This window comes from Microtus pennsylvanicus, chromosome 6 (genome assembly GCF_037038515.1).
Source record: "Microtus pennsylvanicus isolate mMicPen1 chromosome 6, mMicPen1.hap1, whole genome shotgun sequence".
NCBI lineage: Eukaryota > Metazoa > Chordata > Mammalia > Rodentia > Cricetidae > Microtus > Microtus pennsylvanicus.
The window spans coordinates 74,038,261-74,063,844 of NC_134584.1; the positions used below are offsets into that span (position 1 = coordinate 74,038,261).

Genomic DNA, 25,584 nt, shown 5'->3' on the forward strand with positions numbered 1-25,584 from the left:
AGAGTTAAGCATGGCTTATTGATAGCAGCATTTTCTCAGTTGAGCTCTGCTTGCTTTCTGGGTCATCCTGTCAGGGTAAACCCTGACTCTTTCATGCAGGTGGTCCTACTATGGAGCATTTGAGTTTTGTTTGTGAGCACACTGCTGTAGCTTGCTTGTTGGCAAGGACCTTAAAATGCCATAGAGTTGTGGCAATAAATGTGGCTACCATGAGCCTGAAATTTCAGAAAGCTAAGAAATGGACCGGATCTAGCTGTCAAAGCCATGGCTATAACCCTACCCATACTGTTTAGCAAATTAAATACTCATGTGGTTAGGAAAAGAGAGATATACAAAGATGAAGGAAACCTCTAGTTACAGTGTGTTAAAAATATGTGTAGGCTTGAAAAAAAGGTTAAAGTCCTTAAAATAAAAAAGAAAGAAAGAGAGTAGTTGGGTGTGGTGATACACACCTTTAATCCCAATGCTTGACAGATCTCTGTGAGGTCAAGGTGTGGTAGCACACACCTTTGATCCCACCACTGGGGAGACAGAGACAGGTGGATCTCTGTGAGTTCAAGGATAGCCTGGTCAACGGAGTGAGTTGAAGGACAGCCTGGTCAACAGAGTGAGTTCCAGGACAAAGATATACAGAAACCATGCCTCAAAAAGCCAAAAATTAAAAATAAAAGAAATAGAGTTTAAAATAAAGCCACATAAAGGTGGAAAACACACAGAGAATCTTGATACTGTATGTTATTATGCTATCTTTGAATTGCTTGAATACTGAGGAAGGAGCAACAGCTGCTAAAGTATATTTGTTTACAAAGGCTGTTAAATTAATCCAAGATAGGTATTTTGAAAATACCTTGACTCCAAAATTAAAGTCAAAAGGTATGTTACTTTAGAGAAGAGATTTTTCTTTTGTTTCCACAGGAAATGAGAGGCTATGGATTCATTCTGAGTTAAGAAAACTCAGGTTTGATCATGGAAGACCACGTGAGAAATCTCCGGTAGGAAAGATGGCCCAGATGTCTGAGTTCTACATCCAGAACAGATAAGACTGCTGCCTGAGATGATCAAGACTCACAGGATACTCCAGTCAGGACTTGATTATAATTCTAAATTTTCTTTACGTTCACATAAGATTATTAGCACCCCCAACCAGCTGGAAGTAGCCTGGAATACTACGCCCACATTCCCCCAAAATGGACTTTGGATATTTTCCTTTTTTCTTAAAGAGGGGGAAATGTTTAATATAAGTTATAAAAGCTAATACAAAGCCTGAGCTAATGTGCCAATCAGTTTATAATTTATATGGAGACCTCTGTGTGATTTTCTTTGGGGCTAAACAGCTGTGGGACCTGGTGGGAGGACAGAAACACCCAACAAGCAGGCCTTCATGTTATAGAACACCAAAGAGATTGAACCATAAAAAAGTCCTCTTGTCACATAATAATACAAAAATACTAAAAGCTGCAAGAAAAAAAAAGTAAGTAACATATAAGGGCATACCTATCAGAATTATACTCAACTTCTCAATGAAGACCCTAAAAGTCAAAAGAGCCTGGAGAGATGGCCTACAGACTTCTAGGATACCAACCGAGCAAATTCTATGTTTCCAACCCAGGCTACTTCCAAACCCAGCAAAGCTTTTAAATGTTATACAATGAAAAAAAAAAAGACATTCCATGGTAAAGTCAAATTTAAACAAAATCTGTCTACAGACACAGACCTATAGAACGTACTAGAAGGAAAATTTCAACCCAAGGAGGTTACCTACACATACAAAAAGAAAGACAATAAATAATCTCATATCATATCAGCAAAACCAAAAGAAGGGAAACACACACAATATACACACACATAGCACACACAACAACAACAAAATAACAGGAATAAACAATCATTGATCACCAATTCTCTCAATATTAATGGACTTAATGCCCCAATATAAAAAGACACAGGCTAACAGGATATGAAAACCAGACCCATCCTTCTGTAGCATACAAGAAACATACCTCACCATCAAAGAGACACATTACCTCAGAGTAAAGGGGTGGGAACAGATTTTCTAAGAAACAAGCCAGTATAGCCATTTAATCTATCAAAATAGACTAAAAACCAAAGTTAATCAAAAGAGATAAGGATGGACACTTCATATTCATCAAAGGAAAAAATCTACCAAGAAGATTTCTCAATTTTAACATCTATGCTCCAAGAACAAGGGCACCCACACTTGCAAAGAAAACACAACTAAACTTTAAATCATGTATCAAACCTCATACATTGATAGTAGGAGACTTTAATACATCATTCTCACCAATGTACTGGTAATGCAGATAAAAACTAAACAGAAAAATACAGGAGTTAACAGAGATTATGGACAAAATGGACCTAATAGATATCTACAAAACATTTCACCCAAACACAGAAGAATCTTCTTCTCAGCACAGCACAAAACTTTCTCCAAAATTGAACACATACTCAGTCACAGAGATAGTCTCAATAAATAGAAGAAAATGGAAGGAAGGAAGGAAGGAAGGAAGGAAGGAAGGAAGGAAGGAAGGAAGGGAAAATGGAATAGATTTTGGCAGGTGAAGTGGAGGCAGGTGGGAATGGGAGCAAGAAAGTTCAGGAAATGGTGGGGAAGATAGAAGAATAGAGTACTTATAGAAATATAGACAACTGAAATTGGTGGGCATTTGGGGGGGGGCAGGCAATGTAGAAACCTAAACAGTAGAAACTCCCTGGAATCTACATGAGTGACCCTAGTGAAGTCCTCTCGTAAGGAGGATACTGAGTCTGAATCAATCTTCTGTAGTCAATCAAGGAACCCAGCAGTGAAATTTAGACATCATCCCAGTCACAAAACATTTCATCTACACTATGTCCTGCCTGCAAGGGGTGCTAGAGTAATACTGGTGCAGAACTTGTGGGAGTGGCCAACCAATAAGTGATCCAACTTTAGGCCAATACCATGAGAGGGAGGCCATGCCTAACACTACTTGGATAGCCAGGAATCAGAATCTGGTCATCCCAGAGACACAGAATAGTATCAAGTATGACTGGGGAAAAAATGTCAGTGAAATGATATTGTTATACTCACAGATGTATCTCCTACCCAACTGTCATCAGAGTCAATGTCCAGCAACTGACAGGATCAGATGCAGAGTCATAATTAAACACTAGGTAAAACCAGAATGCCCAAAGAGGAAGGGGAAGAAAAATTCTAGGAGCCAGGTGGGTCAGAATATCATGAGAACACATGAGCCACAGAATCAACTAAGCAGGACTTATATGGGCTAACAGAGACTAAACTGACAATCATGGACCCTGTATGGGTCTAGGCTAGGTTCTCTGCATATACATTATGCTTGTATATCTTGGTTTTCTTGTGAGACTCCTAACAGTGGGAATAGGGGGTAACTCTTTTGCCTGCACTTGGGATACTATTCTTCCTATTGGGTTGCCTTGTCCTGCCTTGACAATGAAGGTTTGTACCTAGTCTTATTGTAATATATTATGCCATGCTTAGTTGATATACATTGGAGACCTACTTTATTTTTTAAAGAGAAATGGAGGACGAGTGAATGGGGGATGGAGATAGAGGAAAACTATAATTGGAATGTAATATATATAAAGAATTATTTTTAAAAATTCCACTCCTAGAGAACATTGGATCAGTTCATTTCTCATTCAAGGTGATATAAAGGAAAATTACTAATTGCTCCAACTTCTATGAGTAACAGAGCAATAGAGAGAAACCTGACATCAAAGAGTAGTGAGGTCTAAAATCTAACCCATTTAAGAAGTGGAAGAACCCAGACCAGGCTGTAGAAGACGCGATTACAGTAGCAGACAGTTAAATTTTAGCACCCCAATCCCTAACTCTCAAATTTGAACTACTTACTTCCATTTCCCTGTCTGTTAAATGAGAATGTCTCTGGGGCCTGACAAGGCAGCTCTGAGAAACAAAGAAATTGAGTCAATCCAAGAACCTGATGAAGTTGCTGAGTGTGTTATGTGCATGCATTTATATGTGTGGACCTGTGAATACAGGTAAGCCTGTGGATGGAGGTCAGCGGTTGTTAGCAGATATCCTCCTCAGTCACTATCTGCCTTACTTTTTGAGAAAGGATCTTTCACTGAACCTGGAGCTTAACATTTTGGCTAGTCTAGTCAGTAAGGTCCAAGGATCAACCTATATCTACCTCACTCCACAGCTCAAGGTAACAGATATATGTCTCTAAACTGAGTCTTTTACATGGGTTGGATGCTGCAGATTCAAACATGGGGTCCTCATGTCCCCATAACAAGTTCTGTACCAACTAAGGCACCTCTTTTTCTTTTCTTTTGTTTCTTTTTTTTCTTTTCTTTTCGGTTTTTCAAGACAGAGTTTCTCTGTGTAACAATCCTAGCTGTCCTGGAATTAGCTCTTATAGGCCACAATGGCCTTGAACTCACAGAGATCTGCCCGCCTCTGCCTCCCAAGTGCCAGGATTAAAGGCGTGTGTCACTACCACCCAACTCCCATTTTAATTTTTAGCACTTTGATAGCTACTGAGTTTCAATTCTGAGCACTAGGCCAGAAAAAGGACCCCAAAATGACCGAGGAAAGTAAGTGGAGTTGGTCTTGCACAGCTGTGACTTCCTTGTCTACAAATTTAATCAAGGACTTAAAAAAGTACTGAAAATTGCTATGTACCAAAATACACACTTGAATTTCTCATCATTCTTCCCTAAAAATCATTAATATAGCACTTACCTTATATTAGATACTATTTATGATAAATCACTTGGAGCAGGTACTATGTCATTTCACATAAGAAATGGAACATCAGCACAGGAGGAAGAGCCACTGCGGAATCAATCCCCTGAGAACTGACAGTGGTGGTCAAACACGGCCTGAACACATGGACTCAAGAGTAACAGCCATGACTCACACTAAGTAAAACATGTCAACTGAGTCTTTCAAGGGATCTGGAGAAAGCCCTTAAGAATTATATGAAGTAAGCCAGGCGATGGTGGCACACACCTTTAATCTCAGCACTTGGGAGGCAGAGGTAGTCAAATCTCTATGAATTTGAGGCCAGTATGGTTTACAAGAGTGAGTTCCAGGACAGGCACCAAAGCAACATGGGGAAACCCTGTCTCAAAAAAAAGAAAGAGAGAAAAAGAAAAAACAGAATTACATAGAGTAAGCCATTAATAGAAAAGTACAACCCATTTATAGGCTGAGAAGTCTATGTGAAGATCACAGTTTTACAGGCAGCAGTGAGATAAAAAGGCTGAGGCAAACAGGTACTCTATCAGTGCTGACATCTCTGGGATAAGCAGAATGGTATGTAAAACCAGGAGGCTGGATAGGGAGGGGAATCACAATAAGCCACTCAGAATCTTTACTTTATCCAAGTCAAACTTCACTAATTGTCCAGAAAACAGGGAATTCTTAAAGTGAGGCACTTGGTCTAGGACATACAGGGTCCTATGTCAATATTTCTCCCCAGTGCCCAGGATGAGTGGGAGTCAATACACTATGCAAATGTCCCAGGGCATTCTCATCTAGCAAATTCAGGAGGCAGAGATCTAGATGACCGCTTTACACAATAGAGGAGGAAATGCTGGCTCAGACTCCTCTTGTCCATGCACAGCAGCAAAAGCCAAAAGCAGGGTACAAAGGAAGAAGCCCTGAATAGAAGAGTAAGAGCAAGGAGGAAAAAGCCAGACACAAGATCTCAGAGCAGCTTGCATATGGTCTGTCCAGCTGCCTGAGCTCACACCACTACTTAATCTCTTCTTTTTAACTACCAGTCTTCCTACAGGAGACAAAACACTCTACTATTCCTTCCACCTGAATGTCTGGCCTTCCATTTCTATCTGGTTCTTCTGACATGCCACCAGTAAGGCATGCTCAGTCCATCCCATTAAAGCAGTATTTCCCACTCCCTCACCTAACTAGGACTTTCATCCTGTCACCTAGCCCACCATCTTGATACCATGCTTTGTCTTGTCACCACTCAACACAGCATGGATGTGTTCATGACTTCTCTCCCTCTATCTGTTGGGAGTTAAGTTTCATGAGAAATGGGGACATTCTTGGGTATGAGAGCTCTAGCTCCAGTCCTGCAGTAATGCCTGGTTGTGATTGTTAAACAAATGAAGAACCTTAGAAGATCCAACTCCTAGCTCTGAAACTTAATGGCTGCATTAGAAATGGATATGCTCCATCACTAATGGGTGGCAAGGAGTATCCTTTCATATGGACAGGGAAGCCCATACTTAACGGTGTATCACTATATGAACACTATGGTATCAACAGAGCCAACAGGAAGCTTCTAAGCAGGACATCATCTCAAGCTCTACTGGCTGTGCTCCACTCAGGTAATCCAGATTCTTGTGAAATGAGGCTTTCAGTGCCCTCTGTCGGAACCAAACAGAAAGCAGTCATGCTCTAAAGGCATGACTGAGAAGTCTGAAAAGAGGCACTGGGCATCCCTAGGATTCTTACCTCCAGAGCGGCTTTCCTTATGAGGCAGTGTTGCTTGAGAGCATGGACAGAATATCCAAAGGGCCCACTGAATCTGAAATGATGCTGGGCCAACTCTCTGTGAAGCATGAAGGAGGGCTCTTGTTTCCCATCAAGCAGTGATTAGCACTCCTGATTCTGTAGGTCGAAATTATATCTACGATAGGTGAAGCATCAGCTGAGGATGTATACTATTTCAAGTGAAACATAGGGACTATAACCAACTATGTCAACCCAGTCACAGCAACATCAAACTTTTTGTCATCTCTCAATTTCTCACACAGTTGGTCCTTTAAGTGCAGTAATTTAATTTTCTCCAAACATGGCTACATACAACTGCTGAAGGGACACAGATGACTACAGTTACAGTGTCTCAGGCCCTCCCTAACCCTCTCCAACATTGTGCTAAGAGGGTCTAAAACTGTACATGAACAGGAATGAATGAAAGAGAGAGCCAGTGTAGTTCTGCCTTTGTTATTAAAGCATAAAGTAGTGGCAGAAATATGGTGAAAAAAATGATGACACAGGCTGCTTTGGAGGTGGCTGTAATTAGGTCACAAGAACGCTGATGAGGACACAGCACAGAGGGTTCTATTTACTCACAGTGAGTTAAACATTGTGTGGCGAGAACACCATTATTAAACAGAAAAGGAAGCTAGTACCAACTAGAGAATTCTAACAAGCATAGCCCAGAAATCACCTACCAACTCTTGGCACTGGAATGCTGGAAACTGATAGCATAGTATCTAATGACCTAAACTGATTTACATGATCCTGATTTGCACAGACCATATTGGCATACTGGAAACAGTATAATTTATGATAACCTCCCTGAACTGTGCACTGGCCAATCTGGTCTGCATTCCTGAATACAAAACAAATTACATACAGGGAATTGCACACATAGAAATTCACTCTCATTGAAAAATACTACACACACACAAACACACAGAGGCAGCCTTCCTTGCAGCCCATCTCTAGTTACCGTCCACCTTGCTATTCTTTGCAGTGTACTCGATAAGCTATTTTTCATATTCTAGTATACAAAGTAAACTCATTCCCAATCTGTCAATCTCTTCCCCAATACCATGATAGTAGACTCCATGGTACTAAACTTTGCATTCTTTCCTGAAGACTTTCTACCTTCCACAAAAGCACAAGAAGCGAAATCCAAACACAGGCTTGTCAAACACCCACTGGTGCATGGCTGATGGGTTGTGTAGGTTTCATAACAACAGTATGGCCACAGAGTGTATTTTCTTTCAGTGGAGAAGAACCCACCTAAAAATATGAGCACTTTGTGCATTGTCACCCTGGAAAAGGTATCACTAATCCAAACTCAGGTATGGCTACCCAGCTGCGGCACATTTACCTCAACCATGGAAAAGTCCTTGTATGGTTTTCAAAGGTCTCAGCTGTTCAGGGTGCAGGCCAACCTGGGTAGTTCCTAACATCTTTCTCTGCTTGTAATTGTATGAATCCATGGAAGAAATAAAATGCAAAGTTCATTAAAGAAATAATTGAATTTTCTACTTCTGCTGCCTTATAATAATCCTGCTAGCCACAGAATGAAGTTTGCCTTTTACCCAAAACAGCCCTTTATGGCATGTCCCATCTGTCTGGTCTTTGTCTGAAACTCAACAGTGATGACTTTGAAATGGCATCTCACGGTTGCTTCTATGTTTTAAGTTCTTCAGAAACTGGGGCATAGAGAATCTTTTCAGACAAGGTCAAAGTACTCTCTACACACTTGGGAGTAGCCTTGGACAACAGTTCAACCAGTCCTGGGCCTCATTATCTTCCTCTACAAAGTGTGAAAATGGTTGCAGAATAAATAAGATATTTCATGGAATGCCTATCGTCTAGTACCCGATACAGGGTAAGTCAAAAGTCAGAACCTAACTGGGTCAGGCAAGGTCAACAAGAGGCATAACCAGATACCAAAAGCTCTTTTATCTCCATTCTGTCTTACATAAAATAAGAGTTAGGGGTAATACAGAAAACGAGAAGGAAAGAGATGTTCACAAGCGAGAACCTTCAAACACCCTCCAATAGACAGGTACCACTCCACCCCAGCTGATGGCTGCAATCACACCATTGGGGTACAGGTTTGCTAGCTATTTCCATTTTTATTGTTGTTCCTGTTTGTGTAAAAGGAATGCCACACATCATGGTTTTATTAGCAATTTATCAACAACTAACCATTAACAAGAGTTTTTTAAAAAATGATAAAAAACAGTGGAAAGGTCAAACTACTATTGACCACATTCAGGCATACTATGTTTCATGAGCCAGAGATGGTTAAGGGTGCTGTCATTCTGATGACGCTGCAGCACAGTGAACTTTCTTCTCTAGTTTTCATATCTTCCTCAGTAAGAATTTTCTTTCTTTTCCAGGCAGATACGTGTTTACTGACTTATGCAGACGGTGGCATGCATTAACAAATACAGTTTCATATCAGGCAATAATATTGCTCTAATAGTAACGGAAGGAATCTCACTGCTGGTAGGAAAACTGGTCTCATTTCAAATTGATGAGAGCACTCATTCAGCAGCAAAACTTTAGGAAGAAATTTCAGATCTGGAAGTCAACCGTGTGATCAAATCCTCAGAGTGTGCATGGTTAACGCGGTAGTGTTAAACATCAGTCCTCACAGAAAAGTTACCCACTTACAAAGCTTTTGAATTTCAAAGTTAAACAGTGACACAGATTCATAAATCTCAAAGGTTAATAAAATCCCTCTCAACTTGAAGGATAAAAATCGTATAAAAGCGCTTTAAATTCATCTATGTAATTAACTATCTAGATTTATATAAGGGTCTGTGGTGTGTGTGTGTGTGAGAGAGAGAGAAGGAGAGGGAGGGAGGAAGAGAGGGAGGGAGGGAGGGAGGAAGAGAGAGAGAGAGAGAGAGAGAGGGAGAGAGAGAGAGAGAGAGAGAGAGGGGGGGGGGGGTTGGAGGTATGCACCTATCTGTGTGGAAGTCAGAAAACAACCTTCTTGTTCTTTCTTCATTTTTCTTCCACCTTTTGAGACAGGTATTTCACTGGTCAGGAACTTAATCAAGTCCCTGTCTAGGGAGCTCTGCCAGTCTGACTCCCTTCTCAGCATCTCTGGAATCAAAAGTATGCACCGCCAACAGCTTTTTTAAATTCTGGAGATCCAAAGTCAGATCCTCACACACTTGCCAGACAAGTGCTTTAATGAGTGCTTGATTTGCATAGGTTTTTAAAATAAACAAATTATATACATGGCAAAGTGACTACATTAAGTGCAAATACTTAATAAATTATCATAAAGAGGTGCACCTGTATAATTATTACACAAGTGAAAAATCCGACATCTTCTTTGTTCCATGCCCCAGTGTTAGGCTAACCTGTTCCCATAAGACTTAACCACCACAACTGGTTGGCAAGGGTACAGATTAAGCCTTGTTTGGATTTAAACTCTGCACCGTTGGAATTACACAATATTCACAACAAACAATGGCCTTCTTCTAGTCAACACCACAAGTCTTCCATTGCTTTATGGGCTTCCATATACAAACATGTTGCTATTTGTCCATTTTACTACTGCACTGCCATAAATGCCTATTTACAGACATCTTACAATTTCCTACTTGGTACTTCCATGAACAACACTCACATCAGCATCTCAGATAAGGTTTATGCATACATGAATATTGAGAATACTAAAGGGAATAAAGAAATAGATATGATGGGTTATGGGTATGCTTGGCTTTGATTGACAAAAGAATTTTTTCCAAAGTAATTACATTAATGGCTGCATTTTGCTTATAATTATCAGAGCTATTCAACCATCAGTAGGCTTCTTGCTAAAACCATCAACTCTTTTTGACAAATTGGGATCTGAAATTATTAAATAAGTTAAAATGCCTGTAAAAGGAACCAACAAATTTCAGAATTTCTTGATCTCTCTTGCCAGAAAAACCTTGATGTATCGTCTCAGATCAAATTTTATGGTAACATGCTGGACAATTCAGATCAACTGAACTTATATACATGTTTATATGTATATGTATATGTATATATGTATATATATATATATATATATATATATATATAAAACTCTTCAGGGACACTAAGATATCTTTATAAGGAACTAGATGACAGAACATCCCTTCACATTGTCTTAAAAGAAGATGAGGAATGGAAATAATAGAGCTACTTCCTCCCACCATAGCTAATATCTAACAACCACAACCCATGCATCCATTGCAGGGCCAGTGGATGTTGAGATGAGCTGATTATCATGGGCTGCTTGGGTGGTCAAGTGCAAAGGTAACAATCCTCAGAACAAGAAAAGCCGGGGGGGGGGGTCACAGGCACAGAAAAGAGGTAGACAGAGCAGAGTCCTGAGAGATGAGGGCGGGTGGCCTGAAGACATAAATTTTATGACTGGGAGCTAAAACAATGACAGTATGTAGCTCCTTAAAGCTAAAAACCTTAGGAGAAGGTTCTTCCTAGGGCCTACACAGGGAACAAGCCATATCCACACCTGACTTCAGTCGATTAAGAATGCTTTTAGACATCTAGAAAGGTGATTTTATTATTCCACCAAGACCGTGGTGATTTGTTATGGCAGCCATAAGAACCAAAGTGGTGGTGACCTTCTCACAAGTGAAGATATGTCCTAAGACCTCCCAGGCATGCCTGGAACTGTACACAGTAAAACTGGAAGTTATAATGTTTTTCCTATGCATGAATATACTAATTTGGTGACGTTTTTCAATCCCCTGACAGTGGTGATTATTGCCTGAATACATGAACTCAAGAGTAAGTAACAGCCATGACTCACACTAAGTAAAACATGTCAACTGAGACTTTCAAGGGCTCTGAAGAGAGCCCTTAAGAATTATATAGAGTAAGCCAAGCGATGGTGGCACACACTTTAATCTCAGCACTCGGGAGGCAGAGGTAGGCCGATCTCTGTCAGTTTGAGACCAGTCTGGTCTACAAGAGTGAGTGCCAGGACAGGCACCATCTTAACTCAACATGTCTGGGCAATCAGTCACACTTGAGCAAGCTCTCATCTACACTGCCCTGCCCCACAGCCAATGTTTTATAACTTAAAAACTCTAGTTCTCATTCTAACTCTGCAACAAGATCAGATGTCACGACCCTTTGCCTTTCTGTTGAGATTCAATGGGATGACTGTCAAATACATTCAGTTGAGAGACGTTTGCTTCAATAAGAATAAAAGAAGCACCCAACAGAGGCTTGAGAAATGAAAAGTATGAGTGCAGGCTGAAATCAGCTCAGAAATTAATATCCTCCACTTGCTCACGACACTGGTTATAAAAGACCTGAACTTTACATGCTCTAGAAATGGTGCGGGAGAATTGTCTGTATTCTGTCAATCATGTTTTAAATAAATGCTGATTGGCCAGGCAGGAAGTATAGGCGTGTCAACCAGACAGAAAGAAGAGGCGGGGCAATGAGAACAGGAGAATTCGAGGAAGGAAGAAGCCCATTCCTCCAGTCCTGCCCAAACCACCAAAGAAGCAGGATGTGGCCTACCCTGCTGAAAAAGGTACTGAGCCATGTGACTAACATAGATAAGAATAATGGGTTAATATGAGCTACAAGAGCTAATAAGAAGCTTAAGAGAATGGGCCGATCAGTTTATCATTAATATAGTCCTCTGTGTGATTTTCTTTGGGACTTACAGGCTGTGGGAACTGGGCAGGACAGAAACCCCGACAAGCAGGCCCCCATGTTACACAGAGACATATGCCTTCAAGCAATACCCACAATCCTCCCTTGTCTTGCATCTATGGCCAACGGAAGCATATGCACTGAGCTGGTTACAAGTTTTCATAGGCAGCAGGCCCCCATGTTACATAGGGACATATGCCTTCAAGCAATACCCACAATCCTCCCTTGTCTTGCATCTATGGCCAAGAAAAGCATATGCACTGAGCTGGTTACAGGTTATCATAGGCAGCAGATGTGAACATCATGATAAATGACTTAAAGTATACTTCCTCCACATCTTGGCAACTCACCAAGAGCTGAATACCTGCCCCTGGGGTGCAGAAAATTAAAACTATACTGCAGGAAGGTTTACAGCTAGTAATTATCCCCCTACTGGAGAGTGGCCTCATAGACGATTTGCCTGGACAAAGTGCGTCCAGCCCTTCTCTCCTCCCCCTGGTCCCCATTTTGCTGGTTCAGTTTGTTTTGGATCTCATCTTCATCCATCATTCAAGCAGAGAATCCTGATTTTGTAAGTTTTACCCCTTAATAAATGACTGTCTATTTCTTAGTTCTGAGCTAGTTTGAGATTCCTTTTTTGAGCATCCAATCTCTCAACAATCAAAACTACAACTGCAAATAAAACCAACCAGGCCAACAAGAAAACATGGGTCTGGGCAGAAGTAACAGAATGATCTAAATTCAAATGAAAGTTACCTATGCATAAGTGCTCAAGTCGAAGAGTCAGTATCACCACCACAATGAAATAGAGGCTGTAGAGTTGTGGCCTGGGGTCTCAGCATAATAGAAGTTCACAGCACCAATAACTAGGAGCTCCTATCCCTCTCATCAGGCAAAGAAATATGCACAAAATCCATTCTAATTCAGGGAGGAAGGTCGGGAGTTCAGTGGCATCACTAACTCATGGCAAATTGTTAGTTGGCCTCAGGTTCATGAGACCTTGCCTCAAACAAACAAACAAACAAAAACCCTGCAGTAAATGTGTGGAACAAAGAGCCCTTCTCATTAAAAAAAAAAAAAAAACAATTATTAAAGACTCAAAGAGTTAACATTGGGTTGGCCTTTCCTACAAGAAACTCAGGCACACAATTGCAGAGATATAAGAGCAGCAAATGTCACTTGCTATATGTTGGTCACAGCATCTCCACATAGGATAGGGGAGAAATGGCAGAAAGCATGAGCACAAAAGGTGTTGTATTAGAAAAAATCTAAGGGCAAAGAACTACATACAAGGCAGAAAGAACAAAGTGAAATTTAAGAAACAAAATAGTGCCGGTCAGTAGTAGTGTACAGCTTTAATCCCAGCACTCTGGAGTTCTCTGATTTGGAGGCTAGCCTGATCTACAAAAGCTATTTCCAGGATAGGCTCCAAAGCTACAGAGAAACCCTGTCTCAAAAACTGGGGGAAACAAAGTAGTTTTCCCAGGGAGGTCAATGAGGCAGCAAAACCCAAGTGAACGCAAACATGGTACATTTCAGAGGAAGAGAAGAGACAGCAAAGCACTATAATCACAGTGAGGGCTCAGAAGTTCATCCAGGAGACGGTGGTGAGATCTGCCACACTCAGGGAATGGGGAAGGGGAGGGGGCACATGTATTCATTCATGTCTTCACTTAGCAGACATTTGAACACCAACATTGAATACCAATTCTTCTCCTGATACCATCACAGGTGCTAGAAGTCAGCAATAACAACACATGATGAGAAAAAGGAAAAAAAGAAAAAGAAAAAACAAAAAAACAAGGAGTAAGAAGGGGAAGCAGAGTCAGTAATGGATTGTACTGAGGCTGAGATCCAAGGATCTTAGTCAGCTGGACTGAGAAGTGTCTCTGAGGAAGGAGCAGAACCCACAGATGACACCACAGGCCAGGTTCTAAGAGAGTCCAGGGTGGCCATACAGAGATGGGAAGATACCAGGAGGCAGTCCAGGGAGATAAGAGTAGAGTGGTGCCCTGGGGTAGCTCTGAGTACTCTTGGGAAGGAAAAAAGAAACACAAAGGGTAACATGAAACAAGGGGCCAAAGTCAGGGTGTGACATCTTCTGAGGGAATTAGTGGGAAGGGAAGAGTGACTAGGTCAAAGAATAAGACAAAAGAGGCAAGGGTTGGAGACCCTTGCTCACAGGGTAGAGAATGAAATGATGATTAGCAGTGTGAAATAATAAGTTGAATTAAGAACTCAAGGTTAAAATAATCAAAGAAAACACCCCCAGGTACCATCTTCCTAATGAGCTCCCTTGGCCCTCTTCAAAGGGCTCTAGCAATGAAGAAATCCATGCATGGTGATCTAATGTATAGAACTGGCATTCTTACTGTTATGAGTCAGATCTTGATTTCATAAAGTTTATGTACTGATCCCGTTTCCATCCTTAGAAGCATATGATTGTAAAAGCAGCTCCCTTTCCATTTATAGCTCTTTCTAATTAGGGAAGACTCTAGTTGCATCCAATTCAGTTATGTCAGATTTCCAATATCATATGCTTGTATTATGTTGTATGTAGAATTTTAGTATGCCAACCACTGGGCTTCCTTTTAACAATTTTATTTCACGTTAAGTAGACTAAAGCTAAGAGAAGGGAAATACCATGCTCCAAGGAGTCAGCTATGCCTGCCTAAGCTGACTTCACAGTCTGGAATGCCTGATTCTGCTCACTGCTCTAGTTGTCTCATAGTTGGCACTACAGGTAATCAACTAACTAATCAGACTGCCAAACCTTAGCATCCAGAATATCGGCAGCTCGGCAGATTCTGGGTTGGCTCTCAGCAGACCCACTGAAATTAACCAGAGCTGAAAAATAAGAAAGTCCACTGAAAACATGAATCATACTTCCACAAATTTAAGCAGCAATGCTCTGTTATTTATGGCACCAACTACGAAGAAGTCAAAACCTTAAAGCTGTCAATCAGTGGAGTGTAGGGAGCACTGTGATGATTAACAATTGAGAGAGGACCATATCTGCAGCAACATACAGTGTATGTGACAAAGAGATGACTTTTGACTCCTGGTGGTCACAAAGCCTCCTCTGCAGTCTATAGATCTTGGAGTCAGGGCATGCAGGTCATCCTAGATGATTACCACTATATCTCAGGACAATAAACTTCTGCTTCCACATCTCTTCCTGGGGAATTTCATACCCTTTCTGGACAGCTCATTTCAGCCACGCATAGAACAACCTTCATTATGAGGGACTCAACATCTAACTTCTGGCCATAACCCTGATCAAAACCAGGGGCCATTGAAACTTTTTATTTCATGTGCCAGTGACAGCCCTGAATGTTTGCTGAAGCTGATCTTGTGCATGCTGAGCATCTGTGTCTCCAGGGTAAACATCCCAATTCTTCCTACTACTTCTTATGTAACCAACTTGAGCTGGCAGTGATGTTCACCAATGTCTTGCTAAGCATGCTGACTCATCTCTAGACCATTCTTACAGTATACAGACAATAAATAAATAAATAAATAAATAAATAAATAAATAAATAAATAAATAAATAAATAAATAAATAAATAAATGCTACGGGCCAACTAGTGCTTGGGAAGTGACTTTGCCATTCTGCCTACACATTTTTGCTCCTGTGCTCATGTCACCTTGCACTCAACAATGTAGTTTGTGACTCAGACACTTGAGTTTATTCTTACATTCTATGCTGACAGGTATAGCATTCACACTCCAATCTGGGGATGTTGTTCTAAATATTGCCTTTATTCTCACATTTCTCATAATTTTCTCAACAGTTTGGTAAGATCATTACATTGATGACTCCAGGCATTCCTTCAGTTATGTGGTTGAACCTGGTATTTTTTTTTAAATTTATTTATTTATTAAAGATTTCTGCCTCCTCCCCGCCACTGCCTCCCATTTCCTTCCCCCTCCCCCAATTAAGTCCCCCTCCCTCATCAGCCCTAAGAGCAATCAGGATTCCCTGCCCTGTGGGAAGTCCAAGGACCACCCACCTCCAACCAGGTCTAGTAAGATGAGCATCCAAACTGCCTAGGCTCTCACAAAGCCAGTACGTGCAGTAGGATCAAAAACTCATTGGCATTGTTCTTGAGTTCTCAGTAGTCCTCCTTGTCCACTATGTTCAGCGAGTCCGGTTTTATCCCATGCTTTTTCAGACCCAGGCCAGCTGGCCTTGGTGAGTTCCCAATAGAACATCCCCATTGTCTCAGTGTGTGGGTGCACCCCTCGTGGTCCTGAGTTCCTTGCTCGTGCTCTCTCTCCTTCTGCTCCTGATTTGGATCTTGAGATTTCAGTCGGGTGCTCCAATGTGGGTCTCTGTCTCTGTCTCCTTTCATCGCCTGATGAAGGTTAATATGCAGGAGGATGCCTATATGTTTCTCTTTGGGTTCACCTTCTTATTTAGCTTCTCTAGGATAGCAAATTATAGGCTCAATGTCCTTTATTTATGGCTAGAAACCAAATATGAGTGAGTACATCCCATGTTCCTCTTTTGGGGTCTGGCTTACCTCACTCAGGATAGTGTTTTCTATTTCCATCCATTTGTATGCAAAATTCAAGAAGTTCTTGTTTTTTACTACTGAGTAGTACTCTAATATGTATATATTCCATACTTTCTTCATCCATTCTTCCATTGAAAGATATCTAGGTTGTTTCTAGGTTCTGGCTATTACAAACAATGCGGCTATGAACATAGTTGAGCATATACTTTTGTTGTATGATAGGGCATCTCTTGGGTATATTGCTGGGTCCAGGGGTAGGTTGACCCTGAATTTCCTGAGAAAACGCCACACTGCTTTCCAGAGTGGTTGCACAAGTTTGCATTTCCACCAGCAACGGATGAGTGTACCCCTTTCTCCACAACCTCTCCAGCAAAGCTATCATTGGTGTTTTTTTTTTCAGGTTATATAATACTTATAGGATTTATTTTGTTCTTTTTTTTTTAATTTATTTATTAAAGATTTCTGTCTCTTCCCCGCCACCGCCTCCCATTTCCCTCCCACTCCCCCAATTAAGTCTCCCCCCAGCCCGAAAAGCAATCAGGGTTCCCTGTCCTGTGGGAAGTCCAAGGAACCCCCACCTCCATCCAGGTCTAGTAAGTTGAGCATCCAACCTGCCTAGGCTCCCACAAAGCCAGTGCGTGCAGTAGGATCAGAAACCCATTGCCATTGTTCTTGAGTTCTCAGTAGTCCTCATTGTCCGCTATGTTCAGAGAGTCCGGTTTTATCCCAGGCTTTTCCAGACCCAGGCCAGCTGGCCTTGGTGAGTTCCCAATAGAACATCCCCATTGTCTCAGTGTGTGGGTGCACCCCTCGCGGTCCTGAGTTCCATGCTCGTGCTCTCTCTCCTTCTGCTCCTGATTTGGACCTTGAGATTTCAGTCCTGTGCTCCAATTTGGGTCTCTGCCTCTGTCTCCTTTCATCGCTTGCTGAAGGTTAATATTCAGGAGGATGCCTATATGTTTTTCTTTGGGTTCTCCTTATTTAGCTTCTCTAGGATCACTAATTATAGGCTCAATGTCCTTGGTTTATGGCTAGAAACCAAATATGAGTGAGTACATCCCATGTTCCTCTTTTTGGGTCTGGCTTACCTCACTCAAGATAGTGTTTTCTATTTCCATCCATTTGTATGCAAAATTCATGAAGTCCTTGTTTTTTATTGCTGAGTAGTACTCTAATATGTATAAATTCCATACTTTCTTCATCCATTCTTCCATTGAAGGGCATCTAGGTTGTTTCCAGGTTCTGGCTATCACAAACAATGCTGCTATGAACACTGTAGAGCATATACTTTTGTTGTATGATAAGGCCTCTCTTGGGTATATTCCCAAGAGTGGTATTGCTGGGTCCAGGGGTAAGTTGATCCCGAATTTCCAAAGAAAACGCCATACTGCCTTCCAAAGTGGTTGCACAAGTTTGCATTCCCACCAGCAATGGATGAGTGTACCCCTTTCTCCACAACCTCTCCAACAAAGGCTATCATTGGTATTTTTGATTTTAGCCATTCTGACAGGTGTAAGATGGTATCTTAAAGTTGTCTTGATTTGCATTTCCCTGATCGCTAAGGACGTTGAGCATGACCTTAAGTGTCTTTTGGCCATTTGAAGTTCTTCTGTTAAGAATTCTCTGTTCAGCTCAATGCCCCATTTTATAATTGGGTTGATTAGCCTTTTACGGTCTAGTTTCTTGAGTTCTTTATATATTTTGGAGATCAGACCTTTGTCAGTTGCGGGGTTGGTGAAGATCTTCTCCCAGTTGGTGGGTTGCCTTTGTGTCTTAGTGACAGTGTCCTTTGCTTTACAGAAGCTTCTCAGTCTCAGGAGGTCCCATTTATTCAATGAGGTCCTTAAGGTCTGTGCTGCTGGGGTTATACGTAAGAAGTGGTCTCCTGTGCCCATGTGTTGTAGAGTACTTCCCACTTTCTCTTCTATCAGGTTCACTGTGTTCAAACTGATATTGAGGTCTTTAATCCATTTGGACTTGAGTTTTGTGCATGGTGATAGATATGGATCTATTTTCATTCTTCTACAGGTTGACATCCAGTTTTGCCAGCACAATTTGTTGAAGATGCTCTCTTTTTTCCATTGTATACTTTTAGCTCCTTTATCGAAAATCAGGTGTTCATAGGTTTGTGAGTTAATGTCAGGGTCTTCTATTCGATTCCATTGGTCGACTTCTCTGTTTTTATGCCAATACCAAGCTGTTTTCAATACTGTAGCTCTGTAGTAGAGTTTGAAGTCAGGGATGGTAATGCCTCCAGACGATCCTTTGTTGTATAAGATTGTTTTGGCTATCCTTGGTTTTTTGTTTTTCCATATAAAGTTGATTATTGTCTTCTCCAGATCTGTGGAGAATTTTGATGGGATTTTGATGGGGATTGCATTGAATCTATAGATTGCTTTTGGTAGAATTGCCATTTTTACTATGTTGATCCTCCCAATCCAGGAGCAAGGAAGATCTTTCCATTTTCTGGTGTCCTCTTCAATTTCTTTCTTCAAAGACTTAAAGTTCTTGTCAAATAGATCTTTCACATCCTTGGTCAGAGTTACCCCAAGATATTTTATGCTATTTGTGGCTATCGTGAAAGGTGATGCTTCTCTAATTTCCCTCTCTGTTTCCTTATCCTTAGTGTATAGGAAGGCCACTGATTTTTTGGAGTTGATCTTGTATCCTGCCACATTACTAAAGGTGTTTATCAGCTGTAGGAGTTCTTTGGTAGAGTTTTTGGGTCATTGGTGTTTTTTATTTTAGCCATTCTGACAGGTGTAAGATGGTATCTTAATGTTGTCTTGATTTGCATTTCCCTGATCGCTAAGGACGTTGAGCATGACCTTAAGTGTCTTTTGGCCATTTGAAGTTCTTCTGTTGAGAATTCTCTGTTCAGCTCAATGCCCCATTTTATAATTGGGTTGATTAGCCTTTTACGTTTTAGTTTCTTGAGTTCTTTATATATTTTGGAGATCAGACCTTTGTCTGATGTGGGGTTGGTGAAGATCTTCTCCCAGTCAATAGGTTGCCTTTTTGTCTTAGTGACAGTGTCCTTTGCTTTACAGAAGCTTCTCAGTCTCAGGAGGTCCCATTTATTCAATGAGGTCCTTAAGGTCTGTGCTGCTTGGGTTATACGTAAGAAGTGGTCTCCTGTGCCCATGTGTTGTAGAGTACTTCCCACATCCTCTTCTATCCGGTTCAGTGTGTTCAGACTGATATTGAGGTCTTTAATCCACTTGGACTTGAGTTTTGTGCATGGTGATAGATATGGATCTATTTTCATTCTTCTACAGATTGACATCCAGTTTTGCCAGCACAATTTGTTGAAGATGCTCTCTTTTTTTCACTGTATACTTTTAGCTCCTTTATCGAAAATCAGCTGTTCATAGGTTTGTGGGTTGAAGTCAGGGTCTTCTATTTGATTCCATTGATCGACTTCTCTGTTTTTATGCCAATACCAAGCTGTTTTCAATATTGTAGCTCTGTAATAGAGTTTGAAGTCAGGGATGGTAATGCCCCCAGACAATCCTTTATTGAATAAGATTGTTTTGGCCATCCTGGGTTTTTTGTTTTTCCATATAAAGTTGATTATTGTTCTCTCAAGGTCTGTGAAGAATTTTGATGGGATTTTAATGGGGATTGCATTGAATCTATAGATTGCTTTTGGTAGAATTGCCATTTTTACTATGTTGATCCTCCCAATCCAGGAGCAAGGGAGATCCTTCCATTTTCTGGTATCCTCTTCAATTTCTTTCTTCAAAGACTTAAAGTTCTTGTCAAATAGATCTTTCACTTTCTTGGTCAGAGTTACCCCAAGATATTTTATGCTATTTGTGGCTACTGTGAAAGGTGAGGCTTCTCTGATTTCCCTCTCTGCTTACTTATCCTTAATGTTTAGGAAGGCAACTGATTTTTTTGGAGTTGATCTTGTATCCTGCCACATTACTAAATGTGTTTATCAGCTGTAAAAGTTCTTTGGTGGAGTTTTTGGGGTTGCCAATGTACACTATCATATCATCTGCAAATAACGAAAGCTTAAGTTCTTCCTTTCCAATACGAATCCCCTTGATCCCCTTATGTTGTTTTATTGCTATTGCTAGAACTTCAAGCACTATATTGAAGAGGTATGGAGAGAGTGGACATCCTTGTCGTTGAACCAGGTATTTTGATGCTTCATGCCAAATCATAAACACAGCTACAAGCTCCCCACAAACTAGATCTCCTTTTTGTCATTAGGGAATGTTTTCCTTACCAGCTTGCACCCAGAAAAAAAATATGTATTACAGGGATCAAGGGTAACAACTATAAAGTGCCAAATTACTCCCTAGCCTCTGAGTACAGTGGCGGTGTCTTATGTTGTGATTTCCAGACAAGTAAACACACATAATCTATTCAGAGGCAATGCTCTAGAATTAGGAAGAGAGGAATGAGATGAAGCTGCAAATACCTTCCATGTAGGAAACACTATCTAGAGAGAAGCCAATACAGAAAAGACAACCAAGGAAATGGGGGAAGATCTAGGAACACAATCATCATCTGAGCAACCTGACCCAACCCTTCTTTCAGCCTAGACTGGCTTTAACTTTCTTGTATTAGCCACTTGTATTACTTACTTTTCTTGTTGCTGTGGCCACTTGACAAAAACAACCTAAAGAACCAAGAGCTTAACTCGGCTCAGTTTACTAGCTTCATTATAGCAGGAAAGTCATGATGGCAGGAGTTTAAGGCAGCTCGCCACATTACATGGCATCAAGCAGAAAAATATGAACACTCATACTCAGCTTGCTTTCTCCTTTTCATCATTACAGGATCCCAGGTCTTAGAATGGTGCCACCCACATGAAGAGTGGGTCATCCAACCAAAATTAAACCAGTGTAGGAACTCCCTTACAGACCAGAGGTTTGTGAAGAAGTTTCTCCCCTAGGTGATTTTTGAACTGATCAAGTTGGTGAGCATTAAACCGTTTCATTAATAAATACACCCCCAAATCTGTTCAGACTAATTTATACCACTGAACAAGAATCACAGTTCTATAGGAATGTTTCCCCAGTGTTAGACCTTGCAAGCCACAATATCAGCTTGGTCAGAAAGGGATACGAGAACACAACTGAATAGCGGTTAAAGCCCAGACTCATGAGTAGAAAAGGTACTGAGAAAAAAAAATGACTGTTGAGTGGACAGCATTACATAGGACACACATATCATCGCCCCACTACCACCCACACCCACACACGGCACAGGAAACGTCATGGAGGAGGGATTGCAAAGAATATAACAACTAAAGAATAAAGAGAAGGGCCATGATCAACAGTCTTATGGGCATGACATGCCCATGACACTTATAAACTCATAACAGCTACAACTGCTTATAGAGAGTCCACACAAGACTGACTCAGTAAATTCACTCATAGATAAAGGAATTACAGACTGCTGCTAACCGCAGATGAAAGCTACTTAGAGAAGTAAAAATTCAATGTTGGCACTGATGCTCCCTCCACTGAGTTACTCATGCTCAATGGAGAGAAATGCACCCATATTCAAGATAGCTCTAGTTAAACTCAATACATTATTAAGCAGAAACAAAAGACACTAAAGTTGGATGGAGACTTGGAAAGAGCATATGGGGGTTGGTGGGCATGAGTGACAGTCAGGGAGGGTGGAGGGATGAATGTATCTATGATGAATTATATGCATGTATAAAACCAACAAAAATAAATTATTTTTTAATTGAAACAAAATTAATTTTACAACATTACTAAATAAAGATTATGTGGCATTTGGTACAATTCCTTGCCAAAATCCAATACCCCGCCCCCCTATGGTATCAGGAAAAAAATCTTAAGCTTTTAAATCTAAGCTGGTCTCTATCCTGACTGGCTTAGAGGACTAGGGCAAGTGAACAAAACTTTTATCCTGTTCTTCCCACCTTTACAACAGGGCCATTCACTGTGCTATAATCACCGTTTAAAAAAACAGTCTGCAATGTCTGACACACAGAAATGGCAACAATGCCCGTTGTTTATATTGTCAATATCACCATTGCCTTCTTAAATTGTTATGCTAACTGTAAAAATACTTTTACTAATTCTTTTGAAAATTTCATGCATATGTGTATATGTGCATACACATACACACACCTTATCGTGATCATCTGCATCCGAACTCTCCCTTCCATTCCTTCTAGATTATTATGCTAATATTACTAGCTGTTTTCCTATATCGCCAAAAGCCTGCTTTCCCATTGATTATTATTTTTCTTCTATTTGGTTTGCTATGCTATGCTTTACTATGCTTTGATGTGGCGTACTGTGATGGGCTGCGTTCTGCTCTGCTGTGGTTTGTGGTAAGGTCTGATTTTGTAAAGGTGTAATTATGTTAAGCCATGCTAGGCTGAAAAGCAAAACTCACTCTGCCTCAGCCTCTAGAGTGTTGAGGCTTTAGGCACAGTCACCATGCAAGTCATATTTTCACATCTGGAACTGAGTTAGCCCTGGGGGCCTCTGCCTCTTTCACAGGGCATCTCTCACATTGACTCAGTTGAAAAACTTAACTCCTAGCTTTGCCAGGATCACATCAACTCACCAATTTCCCTCTGAACCATCTGCAGAAAGGAGTCCCTCACTGCCAGAGCACAATTTAATCTATTAAACTGTTGACGTGAAATCTCTCATGAGGCAAGGGATGTGACTAAGAGGAAGGAACAATGACAGGAGTGTGACGCTGGGTTCCTGTCGCCTCCATTCTGGGATGGACACAAATGGCTCCATTGTGAAAGACAAATGATAACTCTTCCAGAGGACCCAAGATCAGTTCCCAGCACCCATATCAGGCAGCTCAGACTGTAACTCCAATTCCAGCAGATCTAACATTTCTGGTCTACTTTTGCAGACATATACACAACTACACACAATTAAAAACAATAACAATAAAACTTTAAATAAAAAGCAATCACCTCTGTTCAGCAAATGCATAGCTCTGTCATATTTATATTCAGCCTTGCTAACTCAAGCTCCAAATGTGGAGCAGAGGACCTAATTAAAAGGTAGCCTTGAGCTGTCAATAAAATTACATACAAAGGAAATATTCATATACATAGTATAATTTTGTTGAGACAGTCTGTCATGTAAGATGCTTTTTCTAATTCAAGTGTGGGACAAATTAAAATAAAAAGTCTCCACATCTACACCACCCTTGCCTTCCTCCCTCCCTGAAGCAGTGACACAATCACCAACAATCAAGACACACTCAAAGTTGCTGGCTGGAGAAATGGTGAGGTTTGTCTTTCCTGTTCATTTCTGGAGAGTGGCAGCAATAGTCATTCATGTTTATTTGTTCAGGGAAGGCAATTCCTTTGCCTCATCCCCAAGCTCTCTTGTCAGTGTGAAGGATCATCTTTCATCCCCAGCCTCAGCCTGACAGTTCCTACAAGACTCTCCCCCAGGACCCTGCCTTTTCCACCATAACACATATACCTGTCTGTCTCCCCCATGAAACAGTGTATGTCTAGATGTATTATCTTTTATTTTCAGCACTAGGATTACTGAGGATGACAACAAGCAAGAAAATGTTGAGGGTGTAAACAAACAAATGAATCAAGTATCTGGTTTCAGAAAAGCCAAGCCATTCACCAAGGTTCAACTTTCTCCCCTGTGTTTACACAGGGACCATGTGACCAAACAGGCTTTGGACATCTATCTTCCAACTTCCTGCCACTACAAAAACTTATATTTTAGTTTTAGTCTAGTTTTTTCTTTAACTCCTTGCCTTACTGATTTGCTCCAACTGCCTGTGGAGATATGCCAGATGTCATTTCTCAAGACAGGCAATATTAACCCAATATTTTACCCAAGGAACACTAGGACTTCCAGGACCTTTCTAGGCCTCTAACAGATCGTCGCCCCCCTGCCCCACCTTCCCTTTCACTTGGCTTTTGTTCTTACCTTCAAAGCTCCCAGCAAATAAGTAAATCCAGGTGATGGCTGGGATACAGAGCAGAGTCAAAGAGGCAGCCAAAAATTTCCGTCTCCCTCTGCAAATTCCCAGCATCCTCTCAGAAGTGGCAATTTCTAATTTCAGCACCTTGTCTCTGTCCAAAGCATGAAGTCCTCAGTATCCCTCATAATACTTTCTGGAAGGAAAAATAGAAGAGGAAGAGCTGAATCCCATTATGATGAGCAGACGCAGGCAAAATGAAAGAAAAAAATATCCCATAGATCCTAAATATAGATTCCCAGGGCCATGGCTTCCTTCTCACCTTTCTATCTCAAGAGATGATAAATGATGCTATAGTCTTGTCTTTTAAAACAGACACCTAAATAAATAATGAGGTCTTCAAGGAATCTCTCTCTCCCTCCCTCCCCCTTCTCTCTCTCACATGCATTTAGATAGCATATATTATAAACAAAATACTAAACAGATATGCTATCAAAACCTAAGCTGATATCAAAGAATAAAGTGTCCTGAGTGACCAACTAAAGAACATGATCCCCAAGAAATTTATATGGACCATTGATTAAGGCAAGAAAAAAATGTTAGTTTAGCCATGTATGGTCAACATGGCAGACAGCTCTTGTGTTCCTAATAGAAAACACCCTGATAGGCAGCTGAAGCAGAATGAAGAACACACCTAAAGAACAAGGGCATGGTTAGATCACAACATAGCCTGTTGAAACAGGACTGTGGTCAGAGCAGCTAAAAATATCTCAACTGTGAATCGTCTGCATAGCCCCCTACTCTGGTAGATTCATAAAAAAAATAGAAACAATGATAATGAACAAGAGTTAACCAGCTTGGACCATTATAATAAATAATCTTTAAACCAAAGCAAAATGGCAGTAATGGGTTAAAAGAAAAGAAAGAAGGTTGCCGGGTGGTGTTGGTGCAGGCCTTTAATC

At 40.8% G+C, this 25,584-nt stretch overlaps 1 protein-coding gene across 7 annotated transcripts in view; it reads right to left on the reverse strand.

Annotated features, from left to right (window-relative positions):
- Positions 1-25,584, reverse strand: part of Large1 (LARGE xylosyl- and glucuronyltransferase 1) — a 464,139-nt gene that overhangs the window by 300,161 nt on the left and 138,394 nt on the right. For 6 of the 7 annotated variants that reach the window (XM_075976475.1, XM_075976470.1, XM_075976476.1 and 3 more), the window contains one exon: positions 24,631-24,818. The exons of the other annotated variant lie outside the window; for it this stretch is intronic. In XM_075976475.1, the coding sequence (XP_075832590.1) occupies positions 24,631-24,736 (106 nt within the window). In that variant the 5' untranslated portion in view covers positions 24,737-24,818. The remainder of the gene's footprint in view (positions 1-24,630; positions 24,819-25,584) is intronic. 7 annotated transcript variants of the gene reach the window in all.